This window comes from Thyridium curvatum (genome assembly GCF_004353045.1).
Source record: "Thyridium curvatum strain D216 chromosome Unknown NODE_18_length_519074_cov_76.432364, whole genome shotgun sequence".
In the NCBI taxonomy this organism is placed as follows: Eukaryota; Fungi; Ascomycota; class Sordariomycetes; order Thyridiales; family Thyridiaceae; genus Thyridium; species Thyridium curvatum.
The window spans coordinates 434,165-447,059 of NW_022156773.1; the positions used below are offsets into that span (position 1 = coordinate 434,165).

General features: G+C 58.5%; 5 protein-coding genes across 5 annotated transcripts; 3 read left to right on the top strand and 2 right to left on the bottom strand.

Moving 5' to 3' along the window:
* Positions 1-434: 434 nt before the first annotated feature.
* On the bottom strand, positions 435-2,051 carry E0L32_004031 (uncharacterized protein; the record flags this gene model as incomplete). Its single annotated transcript, XM_031138397.1, has 2 exons — positions 435-1,903; positions 1,991-2,051. The coding sequence occupies 2 exons, from the start codon at positions 2,049-2,051 to the stop codon at positions 435-437; spliced, it is 1,530 nt and encodes a 509-aa protein (XP_030998093.1).
* A 1,229-nt stretch (positions 2,052-3,280) lies between these two features.
* On the top strand, positions 3,281-5,244 carry E0L32_004032 (uncharacterized protein; the record flags this gene model as incomplete). The annotated part of the gene is made up of 4 exons (XM_031138398.1): positions 3,281-3,781; positions 3,843-4,167; positions 4,245-4,543; positions 4,696-5,244. 4 exons carry the CDS (start codon positions 3,281-3,283, stop codon positions 5,242-5,244), a joined length of 1,674 nt encoding a protein of 557 aa, XP_030998094.1.
* Positions 5,245-5,739: 495 nt separating this feature from the next.
* Positions 5,740-7,240, bottom strand: E0L32_004033 (uncharacterized protein; the record flags this gene model as incomplete). Its single annotated transcript, XM_031138399.1, has 2 exons — positions 5,740-6,931; positions 7,035-7,240. 2 exons carry the CDS (start codon positions 7,238-7,240, stop codon positions 5,740-5,742), a joined length of 1,398 nt encoding a protein of 465 aa, XP_030998095.1.
* A 743-nt stretch (positions 7,241-7,983) lies between these two features.
* On the top strand, positions 7,984-10,351 carry E0L32_004034 (uncharacterized protein; the record flags this gene model as incomplete). Its single annotated transcript, XM_031138400.1, has 3 exons — positions 7,984-7,987; positions 8,204-9,275; positions 9,331-10,351. 3 exons carry the CDS (start codon positions 7,984-7,986, stop codon positions 10,349-10,351), a joined length of 2,097 nt encoding a protein of 698 aa, XP_030998096.1.
* A 625-nt stretch (positions 10,352-10,976) lies between these two features.
* E0L32_004035 (uncharacterized protein) lies at positions 10,977-12,635 on the top strand (the record flags this gene model as incomplete). The annotated part of the gene is made up of 3 exons (XM_031138401.1): positions 10,977-12,253; positions 12,306-12,426; positions 12,483-12,635. 3 exons carry the CDS (start codon positions 10,977-10,979, stop codon positions 12,633-12,635), a joined length of 1,551 nt encoding a protein of 516 aa, XP_030998097.1.
* Between the last annotated feature and the right edge of the window lie 260 nt (positions 12,636-12,895).

The window sequence follows — 12,895 nt, forward strand, 5'->3', positions numbered from 1 at the left end:
CAATGAAGCGAACTGCTCGCAAAGAGGGCAGATTGCTAAGAGTTGGGACAGATGCGGCACGACACCTACACCGTCACATTTCCAAACCACACTCTTGTGAGTATCGAGGCCGCTTCCTGTCTCAGATCCTTGGACTAACACGCATCCGCCTGTAGGAACAGCTGGGGATCAAGAAAAAGTGATCACATCACCAACGCATCCAACAGTGGCACTGGGATCTCTCTGGTGCTTCACGGTGGACAGAAGAATATCGCTTAGACATTCTGCGGATGAACGGACACGAAAGAATCAACACAGCTCAATGCTTTCTTTTTGGTAGCCATCAGCGGCTTTCTTTGTCTTTGGACAGGTTGCGCTGAGGAAGAGAATTTAAAGTCATTACTCCGTCCTCCATACCCTTCATCGTGCTTGTACGGTACATCATTAAATGCGCCCTAGGCATCCTTGAGAAGCTCGCCCACGAGCCAGTCTTCGCCCTCCTCGGCGGCAATACTCTCAAGGATGCCCACGAAGACCTTCTCGGCCTTCTTGACGCCCTCCTCTGTCATCGCCGCGCCGTCGGAGAACGCATTCTGCAGCCGCACCCCGTTCTCGTGCCCGACCAGACAGGTGTTGAACGCAGTGCCGGTGTCATTCCCAGACACACCAAAGATCATATCCGTGGCTCCCTCGGGCAGCGCCATGTACGACAGATTGGACCAGATACCGCTTAGTCCGTCGTAGGGGCACAAAGAGTTGATCTTTTTCAGCGCCCCCTCCTCCCGCAGCGTGTGCGCCCTCTTGTCTCCAGCAGGCAGGACGGCGGGGTCGGGAGCGCGGTACCGGCACTCTTCGGGCTTGGTCGGCTTCTCCTTGACCAGGTTCAGCATCTTCATCATGTTGAAGCCGTCGACGGCGGCCTGGGGGTCCGCCGACACGCCTCCGTACGACCTGGCCAGGTCCCAGAAGCGGCTCCGGGCGGTCAAGCTGCCGGTGGACCACATGAACATGGTCGCGTGGCCGGCGAGGCAGTACGGGTCTCCCTTGCTGACGTCGCGCAGATCCTTGACCGAGCAGTCCCGTATGGAGAGGTCGTCCCTCCTGCCGATGAATACGGTCCATATCGCGAGCACCCACGCGGTGTGGAGCGTCGGGTTGAGCGTGGCGATCCCGTGCCGCTTCCCGGCGGCTTTGAGCTTGTGCATCAGGCCGGCGGGGACGTCGAGGATCGATAACTTCCAGGGGCTGTCGATCGGCGGCCGTGCGACCTTCTGGGGCCAGGCGGGGACGTGGCCCAGCCACCTCTGGAGGAAGCCGGGCAGGCGCGGGATCACAAGCATGCTAAAGATGGTCGAGGCGATGAAGGAGTAGGGAGGAATGCCCTCGATCTCTTCGCCGCCCATACCCTTATAGATTGCGATGTCCTCCTTTGGGTGCTCCGAGATGTCGTCGGCGATAAGGGCCCTGGCGAGCTTGACGGCTCCGCGGCCGTCGATGATGATGTGGTCGAGCGTCAGGGAGAGGTAGAGCCTGTGGTGGTCGGGATTTGAGGAGGCGCGGAAGAGCGTGACCCTCCAGAGGGGATCGCTGTCGAACGAGACCTTTTCCTGGAAGAGCCGCAGCGCCCTATCGTAGATCCAGTCCCGCTCCGCGCCCGGGTCGGCCGGGTTGGCGTCGTAGGTCTCACGGCGGAGGACCTGGTCTGCGTCCCAGCTCGCGCGGCGGTATCGCATCGCCGGGCGGGGGGTGCGCTGGTCGGCGATGGTGATGCTGAGGAGCGGCCATTTCTGCTGGAGCTCGGCGGTTCTCCTGGCGAGGCGGGAGGCGTCGAGACTGGCCGGATTGGGAAACGTGAGGAGGATGTTGATGGTCGAAGGGGAGCCGACGCTCCGGTTTGTGATGAGGACTCGCCCTATGCCCGGTACTGCGGCGACGCAGCGAGGTACCTTGGTTAGCGGCGGCAGTTAGGTAGGTTAGGGGGGTGGGGGCCCCTGGATTGCGGGGGACTTACTGGGCCACTCATGCACGGCTTTGTGGTCTTGTGCTCCTGGCGAGCCGTCACTCGAGGCCATGGTCTGGATCAGAGGATGGATCTTTGGCACGAGAAATCAAGGTGTCGTCGCCGCATGTACGACACGCCATTGGGGATCCGCGCCAGCCTTAAGTAAGCACGCTCCGTATTCGGTGCCGCTCGACGACCGGGCAGCGAATCCCGCTCACAAGGGCGTATGGTGGCGCCCAGGGATTAGGCATTGCGTGTCAGCCGCCCTAATAAGCTCCAAAGGGGCATGTAGTCTGACTCTCTGGTAGTGCAAGGTCGACGCTGGGCTCCTTTGGGCCAAGTTTGACTCCTCCAGCTGTCTCAGATAACCAAGGTACTCTGTAGTAACCCGTACTGTATTCCTGTTTGGGAAGAAATAGCGGCTGGCACGCATATCCTCCGTGGGTGCTTCGGTCGGCTTATGAGAGTATCCATGTTCTGACGCTGATCCAGTAGCCATCCAAGCCACGCATCAGTTCTCTCTCCCGCCTGGGCACTTGGACAGCAAAGGAGTGATCGTTTCGGGTTGGCATTGGATTGGGCACAGTCGTCTGGATGGAACGCTGCGAAGCGTACAGCCCGGATTTCTACCAGCTGCTGCCACCGCGTCTCTGGGCTCCCCGTCTCTCCCTCTGGCGGGATGTCGACGCATTCCACCATGACAGGGCATCCCTCAAGGATGATACCCCCATGTAACCCTCCAAGGATGCACTCATGCTGGTTGGCCGATGGCAGACGCGCGCAATGATGATGACCAGCGGGATCAACCATTCCCGGCCAGTATTGCTCCCGATAATGAATGAGCAACGGCCTTGCCCCTCTGTCACGGCTCGAATCCAGGCGGACCAGGTCGATACGCAATCCAATCTGCAGTGTAGCATTCGTACGCGTTGAGTGTTGTCGACGTTTACCCTTTTTTTTTTTTTTTTTTTTTTTTTTTTTTTTTTTTTTTTTCTTTTTTTTTTTTTTTTTTTTTTTTTTTTTTTTTTTTTTTTTTTTTTCTTTCCTGGCCTGGCAATAATACCACGTGATCCGCTTGGCACCTATTCACTTGTACTTTCATTGCCCAGGTGGCCCAGGAGCCTCCACTGCTCCAGGCAGCAACACCAGCACGCTGGGCCTGTGGTCAGTGCTGTGAACCCACTGTCCCAGGCGAGCCAGGCTACAAAGAGCTCCTCCTTCACCTTTTCCGACATCTCCAGAACACGTGACGATAACGATAAGGGCCTCCACTCCAGCCTCCAGTCGATCCATGTCAAGATGGATTTCGGTAGCCCGCCCCTCCTCGCCCTGCGCCTTGGCAAGGACATCTCCTTGGTCATCGCAAGCAAAATCGCGGATGCTAGCAACAGCAACAAGAAGACCATGACGTCCGATCCAGCGCAAACCATGGCGGCGACGGCAGCGGCGGCCAAGATGACGATGATGAGCGGCGATGACGTCCCCCCTCAACGCGTCCACTATGGCTTCCTCGCACGCTCCGGCCTGGCCATTTCTCCGCCTCCAGCGCACCCTTCCCCCCCCGCCCGATCCTACGGCGCCCTTCGTGACGGCGGCGTCGGCGACGAAGCTCTCGTGCGTCACTTTGATGCCACTCCGGCCTCACCTTCCTCGGCTATCCCCGAGACCCTCCGCGAGCAACTGGAGGCCATCCTCGCCAACGACGACTGGACCAGCATTGGCGGCTACCGTATTGGCTACTTCCAAGACTGTGACGGCCGCCCTGGCGATGCCGACACCGAGGCAACCATCCTCATCACCGTTCGTCCCGGCTCCATGACTTGCGCGCGCGCCTAGGGTGCTGTGCTCGCTATTCGTTCAGCTCTCGAGGCGTAAGTCGGATTCCCGCGCCCGAATGACAAGACCATGGCCGCCGCTAACAAAGGCTCTTAGGAGGAACGATGACTCTCTTGCAGGAGTGGCCATCGAGATCACCAACGGTGAGGTTCAGCCTGCCGCTTCAGCGGTTGAGCAGCTCCACTGTGTCAAGGACATCACCGACCAGTATGCCAGCTCCCCGCTCCCTGGTGCCAGCGTGGGAGCTTCGCAGCTTGGCATGGGCTCTGCCACTCTGGGCGGCTACTTCCGAGCCGTCATTGATGACGAGACCATCTTCTTGGCCCTCGTTTGTCACCACGCCATCTCGCGTAAGGAAACCCACCCCCACCTTTCCATTTTGAAACATGTGTGAATTTGCTATCTGACCGTTCCCCTTCCCATTCAGGCCACGAGGAACCTATCACTTGTCCAGCATCTGGCCCTATTGTCTGTTCTCCTTCCGACGAGGACCACAGCTCTCACTTGCAGCTGCTCAAGGACCTCGGCGCTTCTGGTTACGTATCGCCCGATCACCGCTCCCAGATTGAAGACCTAGTCCTGCGGCTTGATGGACATGACCGCGTCCTAGGCAAGGTCATTTGCAGCTCTGGCATGGGCCGTTGCCGAGACGGCTATCTCATGGATTGGGCTCTTGTCAAAGTCTACCCGGAGCGGATGCCTGCGTCTATGGACCAGCATCTTCAAGTAAGTGCTCTCTGCCCATAATTCATACTTGTCTATCTCCTTGCGTCGCTAGAAGCGGGCTGAATACTTGGTACCGAAATTACCAAATCACTCAAGGGTTTCCTGGACAGCATGGCTTTCTGATCGCTAACCTGTACATGTCTGATCTTTAGGGCCTGCGCCACTGCATGATCACCCCAGTGCTTGAGCACCTCGGCGAACGCAAGACCTACTTCAACGATCAGACTTCTTACGACGGTGTGCTTCTTCGCCGCCCGGTCGAGGGTGCCATGTACTCGACCGAGGAAGCTCTCGCTATGGAGATCGATCACAAGCGCCACGCCCCTGTTGTCAAGAGCGGCCGCACGACTAAGACCACCACTGGATCCTGGCACCGCATCGAGCCATCCATCACTGTCACTCATGAAACCCCGGGCGGTCTGTTCCTCGCACGGGGCCGCGCTCTGAGCATCTTCGGCCGCCATGGACGTGGACAATGGTTCGCAGACAAGGGAGATTCGGGCGCCCTCGTCTACGATTATCGACTCCGTTATCTCGGCCACATCGTCGCCACGGACAAGCTTTGCCCGGGCCCTCATTCGCTCTCTGTCCCCATGCCCATGGCCCTCGTTTCTCCCATGGTTGTCATTCTTCGCGATGTCAAGGAGAGCCTGGCTCAGGCATTTGGCGCGACCAAGGTCGAGATCGAGCCTTTTGCTTAGGGCATGGAGCCTTGGAAGCGACGGATGTCTTTTTTTTTTTTTCTATTTGGGAGCCCTGGTCGCTGGAGCTTGAGAGCGAGCGCGACATCTATTGACCGACCTTGATGGGCTTGTGATCTGATCATCGATCATCGATCAACAGCCCCTTTTCATCACTTGACCACTCGAAATGGAAGCTGTCTCTTTCTCAAACTAAGACCTGATGGTAGTAATTGATATTCTCTGCCTGATTGACTAAACATTTGGCCTTGCCCGACCGATTCACCCCCAGTCCCCTCCTGTCTCTGTGTCGCGTACCAAAACAACTCTCTCTCTCTCTTATTGGGCATGGAGACCGGTGAATCGCGCTACGGGGTTCTGTGTCACCCGAGGAATTGCTTGGCTCGTTGGTCATGATCATGTGTAAAAAAGGCACTACGTTAGTAGGTGTATGTGCCCTTCGCTGGGTGATGGCTGACAAACGATTCAATGAACTCATCTCGCTCTCATCCATGCCTAACACCCACCGTTGACGCCATTGACTCCCTTTGCCAGGCCTCCCGTTATGCGCAACATGTCATCGACCATCAACTGGCTAGCGCCAAAGTACTTTGTCGGATTGCAGACGTCGGCGAGCCTTTCTTGGCTGAAGCACTCCATGACTTGGGGTCTGGTTTTCAGGGCGTCAATCAATAACTTGCCAGACTCGATCGCCTCCTTGCAAGCCTCGTAGACGATGTCGTGGGCGCCCTGGCGGCCCAGATGAGGCGCCAAGGCCATCATCACGGCCTCTCCGACAATGAGACCCCGCGTCGAGCCGAGGTTCTCCATCATCCTCCCCGTGTTGACCACCAGCCCGTTGAGGGCGAACTGCGTCTGGTGCAGGGACCCGGCGGCGAGGACGAAAGCCGAGGGGATGGCAGCCCATTCCAGGTGCCAGGGGCCCGAGGCCCTCTCAAAGTCGACGACCATGGCGTCGAGCCCCAGGGCGGCGTTGGACCGCAGCAGCTTGGAGGCGGCGTAGACGAGCTCGCTCGAGATCGGGTTGCGCTTCTGCGGCATGGTCGACGAGGCGCCGCGGTGGGCCACGAAGGGCTCCGAGACCTCGCCGACCTCGCTGGACGACATGACGATCATGTCGTAGGCGATCTTGCCCAGCGACCCGCCCACGAGCGCCAGGAAGTTGAGCACCTCGGCCACGTTGTCGCGCACCGAGTGCCAGGTGACGGGCGCGTCCCGCAGGCCGAGCTCCTCCGCCAGCGCCGCCCGGACCCGGACCCCGTCCCCGGAGGCGGCGCCCAGGGAGGCGAGCGTGCCGGCCGCGCCCCCGAACTGCACCAGCAGGCAGCGCCTCTCGATCTCCCCGAGCCGCTCGAGGTGCCGCGCGATGCCGGACAGGTAGACGGCGCACTTGTACCCGAACGTGCAGGGCAGCGCGTGCTGGAGGTGCGTCCGGCCGGCCATGGGCGTGTCGCGGTGCCGCTCCGAGAGGCGCCGCAGCGTCTGCGCCAGGTCCCCGAGGCCGGCCCTGACGATGGCCAGGCCCTGCCGCATCTGCAGCTGCGAGGCGCAGTCCATGATGTCCTGCGTCGTCGCGCCCCAGTGGATGTACCTGGCGACCTCGGCGGGCGTCTGCGCCGCCAGCTGCTGGATCAGGGGCAGCACGGGGTACCCGACGATCTCGGTGTCGGCAGACAGCTTTTCGTAGCTGGTGGAAAAGTTAAGAAGAATCAAAATCAGTATTACCCGCCGACGACAAACAAAAGGTTCTCTCTCCTGCCTGCTGCTGCTTCGAGGAGGGCCCGACTCACTCTATCTTGACCTGGCCGACGGCCTTGGTCAGTGCATCGCCGGCGCTGGCTTCGATGACCCCGACCTTGGACTGAGCTCGAGCCAGCGCCGTCTCGACCTCGATCATGCGTCCGACGTAGGCCTCGTCGGAAAAGACATCACGCATCTGCTGCGTGCCAAAGAGGTCGCGGAAGACCCGCGAGTCCAGCACCGAGACAGCCATCATCGCAATCAAGGGTTTTTGTTTTTGTTTCTTTTTTTCTTCCCTAGGAAGCAAATACTTGACAGCTCCAGAGAACATCGACTTCATTCATTGCCCTCCTCCCCCTCCCGCGGGAGCAAAAGCGCCCCCCCCCTCCAGCACGCAGGCCCGGATGGACCTTTATACCAACACCTGCGAGCCACGGGGACTCGAACCAGGGTTCTCCGCTTTTAGCCATGATGCTCTGGAATTGCGTCTATTCCGGCGCTAATGAGTGCCCAGAGTTAGTTTTCCCCTTGCCTGCGATGCGACTTCGGATCCACAGACAAAGGATGGCCGCCGCACTAGCCACGGCTGGAAGGTTGACCTGTTTGCCCTCACTTCTGACCGACGTGCATCGTGGGGGACTGGAGGCGCACGACCAATTCTTCCTCTTCTTCATCCCATGTACTACTGCACTGCGACGGCACGACCAATGATAAGCACAGGTCTCGGACGCCGTGTGTCACCCTGTGCGCCCCAGGCTCATCATGCGGTGATATGGCCACCGCTGCCGCCGGAGTGATGAACTCGCCAAGCCCGCCCGCCGGCGGTGCAGGATCCGGCCAGGTCTGGTTCGTCGATAAGGCTCCCCCCCTTTTGTCGAGACTTTTTTCTGTATTTTCCATCTCTAACATGACATAGCGATCGATGTCGGATGTATGGGCTCTCTGCGAAAGTTGTATTCTTTGCGCTCTTTTTCTTGCTCTAACCAGCGCATACATAACATGTGTAGGAAAAAAGTGAAATGTGACGGAGCTGCGCCGACTGTATGATGCCTCAAATTCCGACCAGTCAGGTCGTACACACACCGCCCCCCCTTTCTTTCTTTCTTTTTTTTTTTTTTTTTTTTTTTTTTTTTTTTTTTTTTTTTTTTTTGGCTACGTTTCCTCTCGTGTCTAACGGCTCTCTTCCTTTTTACCCAGTGCAGCAACTGCGCGTCCGCAGCAGTGGCGTGCGTCGTCACGAAGAAGCTGCGCCGAAGGACAAAGATCCGAGGCTACCCGACCCCGGCCGAGGAGCAGGTCAGGAGGCTGCAGGGCGAGAACGACGAGCTGAGGCGGGCCCTGCAGGCGGAGCGCGACGTCAACGCCGGCCTGCGGCAGCGCCTCGGGGAGTCGCCGGGCCCTTCGCCCGCCGCTGCGCCGAACCGACGGAGCGACTATGTGCCCGCGCGAGCGAACGTGACGCTGTCAGGTAGTCTCGAAACCCCGGGCGGCGGCAGCAGCGGCGGTGGGCTACAGAACAAGTCGGCCCTGATCATCAAACACATGGGCCGCCTGGTGCCGGACTCTGTCGGCGGGGAGAGGTTCGCCGGGTCGACGTCGGCCGTCCACTTTGTGCTGTCCGTGCAGCAGGCTCTCCAGAGTCGCCGCATCTACCAGCTGCCGTTCCCCGAGAGCTGCTTCTGCATCCACCTCGTGGAGCCGTTCGGTAGCAGCACGGAGATCCTGGACACGGCTGGGTTGGACCCGGCCCTTCCGGGCTTCATCTTACAAGACCCGAGGCAATATTTCCCTCTGTCGGCTGCATATTACTCACAAGAGGTCGACCTTTTTGCTGACGGCTGGGGATCGTTCTGCCCGATCGTGGCGACCTCGGACATCTCAAACTTCTTGCAAAGCATCCTGGATGGTGCCGTTTCGGCATCCCGAGAAAGTATCGATGAACAAATGAGTCTTTTGTTCCAGCTTTGCATAATATTGTTACTGAACAGGGCGAGCGCGAGCGCGAGCACTGAGAGTCGGAACGACTATGACACGACATATCTGCGACTGGTCCGGACCATGGTGCCCCGGCTCATCGGCAAGGGCGATATGCCCAGTCTGCAGGCCTTGAGTCTCTTCTCGCTCTACCTGCAGGCCACAGGTCAGATCCTGCTCATGGCGCAACTGAACGGCATCCTCGTTCGTCTGGCCCAATCGTTAGGTCTCCACCGACACTCGAGGCGATTCAAATTCGTAGAGGGGCAGGTCGAGATGAGGAAGCGCGTGTGGTGGTGGGTATATATGTACGACAAGTAGGTGACCTATCACATATGACCGCACTAACACCGTTGGCTGACGTGGCTCTAGGGTGACATCGATAGCGCTGGGATTGCCGAGACTCATTATTGATGCCGACGTCGACGTCGACTTGCCACTGGATTGTGAGCTGAATGAAGTCAACACGAAGAGCCTCTCGTATCCGCTCCCCGGCGAGTCGACCCGGGTGAGCCCATTCATTGCGTACATCCACTTGGGGCGCATCTTGTACGAAGCACTGAGCGAACTGTATACGACAACTCGCCGTCGCCACGGCGCCGAGAAGATCGCCAAGCTCGAGCACGACCTGCAGTCCTGGGAGCAGCGCTTTAAGCACAACATGATAGATCCGGATCGACAGGCTCCGCACGCTATGGGGTTGGAATGCTCTTCCCGCATGTCCACATGGATTTCGGTGATGGCCAACATTGTGAGAATCATGATACATCGACCCGCGCTCACATTCGACGAGAACGCCCCACCGTTTGCCGAGAGCCTTTCTGCTTGCGTCGAGGCCAGCTCTGCCATCATAAGTATGCTGAGCCATGGGGAGTATCGCTCGGAGATACTCGGTATCATACCGACGGGCCCCGGCCTGGTGTTCCAGTGCGGCCTCATGCTCGTGTATCACGAGTGCCTGAAGGGGAGTGGGCGCGCGCCTTTCGAGAACAGTTCGGCCTCAAGCCAGCGGCTGATCGAGATGTCCATAAACATTCTTGACGCCTATGTCCCAGCTGTGTCTGGAGACCTGGATAGGAGAGGCAGAGGCATCGTGTCTGGACAACAACTTGCGGCCGCGCGGCAGGAGGTGGCCGAGCTGCTCCGATCGCTGGCGTCGAGTCTCCGAGATGCGGCAGCTCCAGACGCGCCCCAGCTAGCCGCCTCCGAGGGCTCTGGGCAAATTGCAATGAGCCCTGCTATCGTGGGTCAGTTTACCGGCATGGATGCGGATCCGATGCAATTCGACTTCCTCGGCGGCCTCGGCGCTCTCGACACGCTCAACCATTTGGGCCGCCTTGACTGGGTCTTTGACGGCGGCGGGCTGGCCGACTCGGCGATGCCTTTGGAGTAGTAGTCTACACCCGATTGTCGTACTAGAGAAGAAATTAATGTTAATCGAAGTTTGCTGGAAACTTTGCAAGCATTTCATTGTGTAGAAAAGCGTCTCTTTCCTTCATGCTTTACATTCTGTCCCGGCCCGGCTGCAATTCCCTGCCGGTCACACTCCTGTCTCTCATGGTGAATCTTTTCGCGATAGAGCCCACGCGACCTCCACGAGGTGCCCAGGCGTGACTGCGTTTAGTGGTAGGTACGTATTGCTTTTCCGGCATTTCGCCGCGGAACCTGGGGCGGACCGGGGTTGAAGATGGCTGCCCCGGCCGGAATAGCGATATTGTGGGTACCGGCTTAAGGTCTTATTCCGGTCCCATGGGGTCAGGCCCGAAAGCTCGGGGGTACATAAAGGAATCGTTCTCTTTGAGCGTTTGAGCAAGTATATGAGGGGGAAGGTGGCAAGTACGCAGGTTAAGAGCGAGGTGAGAGCTTTGCTTGTTCATTGTTATCCATCTCTTGACCCAAGGTGAGTGATTTCGAGAACCCCGAGCCAGACCTTGGATACGAATCCCAGCCAAAGTCTCACAGCAGGTTTTGATGACCAGGTTCTCCCGTTTCTCCAAGTCGGGAATACCACAGCCATCATGGGAGAAAAGAAATCTTTCCTGGGCCTCACTGGGCGACCATTGACGATAGCCCAGATGGCGACCATCGTCATGCCTTCTTTCGTCTTGTTCGGCTACAACCAGTCCAACCTCGGCGGCCTGGTCAGCCTGCACGACTGGGTCGACCATTTCCCTCGCATCGACACCGTCAACACCACCGGGTCGCAGAAGAGCAACAACGCAACCATCCAAGGCGTCGTGATAGCGACCTTCACCCTCGGCGCCCTGCCGGGCTGCCTGTCCTGCTCATATACTGCCGACCGCTTCGGCCGGCGCGCCATCATCTTCCTCGGGGCCCTGCTCACGCTCATCGGAGAGGTGCTCGAGGCCTCCTCCTTCAGCCTCGCCCAGCTCATCGTGGGCCGCCTGATCCTCGGCGCCGGCGTCGGCATGCTCAGCGGCACCGTGCCGACCTGGCAGAGCGAGTGCTCGAGCTCCAGCAGCCGCGGCCGGCACGTCGTGCTCGACGGCCTCTTCATCAGCCTCGGCTACGTGCTCCAGGCCTGGATCAACCTCGGCTTCTACCAGTACAGGACCGGCCCCATCACCTGGCGCCCGCCCGTCGCCATCGCCTGCTTCTTCTCCCTCGTGCTCATGTCCTGCATCTTCCTGATGCCCGAGTCGCCCCGCTGGCTGGTGCGCCGCAACCGCATCGGGGAGGCCCAGATGACCATGGCGGCGCTCAAGGGGCTCGCCCCGGACGCCGACGAGATCCGCAACGAGATGGCGGCCATCGAGATATCCCTCGAGGGCAATGCCGGGAAGAGCGCGTCGCTGGCCAGTCTCCTGACGATGGGCGAGGACAAGATGCTGTACCGCTTTGGCATCTGCATCTTGTTGCAGTTCTACCAGCAGATGTCCGGCGGCAACCTGATCTCGGTCTACTCGACCGTCATCTTTCAGCAGGGCTTGGGCCTCGATGCGCAGACGTCGCGCATCCTGTCCGGTGGCACGCTCACATGGAAGTTTCTCTCGTGCTTTGTGTCCTTCTTTACCATCGACCGCTTCGGACGCCGGGTTGCCCTTATGGTTAGCGGGACGGGAATGGCGTCGTGCATGCTGGGATTGGCTGTTGCCACATCCTTTCCCAGGTCCAACTTTGCCGCTCAGGTCGTCAGCGTCCTCTTCGTCTTCCTCTTCAACTTCTTCATTCCTATTGGCTTTCTGGGCGCCAATTTCCTCTATTGCACCGAAGTTGCGCCCCTGCGGCTGCGCGTTGCTATGTCTAGTATCTCTACAGCGAATCACTGGCTCTGGTAAGCTTCTCGACCTATTCCTCCTGCGCCTCTGCTGACGATAGTATTCTAGGAACTTTGTTGTCACCATGATCACGCCTGTTGCCATCGAAAGCATTGGGTACAAGTACTACATTGTGTACACCCTGGTTGGCTTCTGTATCCCGTTCTCCGTGTACTTCCTGTACCCCGAGGTAGGTTGTCCCCACCGCCACTACTTGAATGCGAAGCATAAAGCTGACAGACGTAGACCATGGGCATGAGGTTGGAAGACATCGATCTCATCTTCAGAAACAGTCCCTCTGTTTTGAAGACGGTCTCGTACGCAAGAACCCGACCGCATCTGGCCGTCGAAGAGGCTCTGGACACCAAGGAAAAGGCGGAACATAGTGAGAGTGCATAAGTAGTCTGCTGAATCCGGCTGTAAGCCACCGTCTATACCAATACATAGCTACATAGAGCCTAAATGTTGATTCGACCACCTGAACATACTGTAACAATATCCAATACCTAGCAATTTGTGGTTCTGGTTGTGGCCGATATCGGGGAGTTTCTTTGTTGGTAAGAGCATTTGCGTTGGTTTCGATGACTCTTTGACAGGAATGGAGACGGAGCTGGAGATAGAGAGCCACGCCACCACCAGCGTCTTAGGTTCCTCAGAAG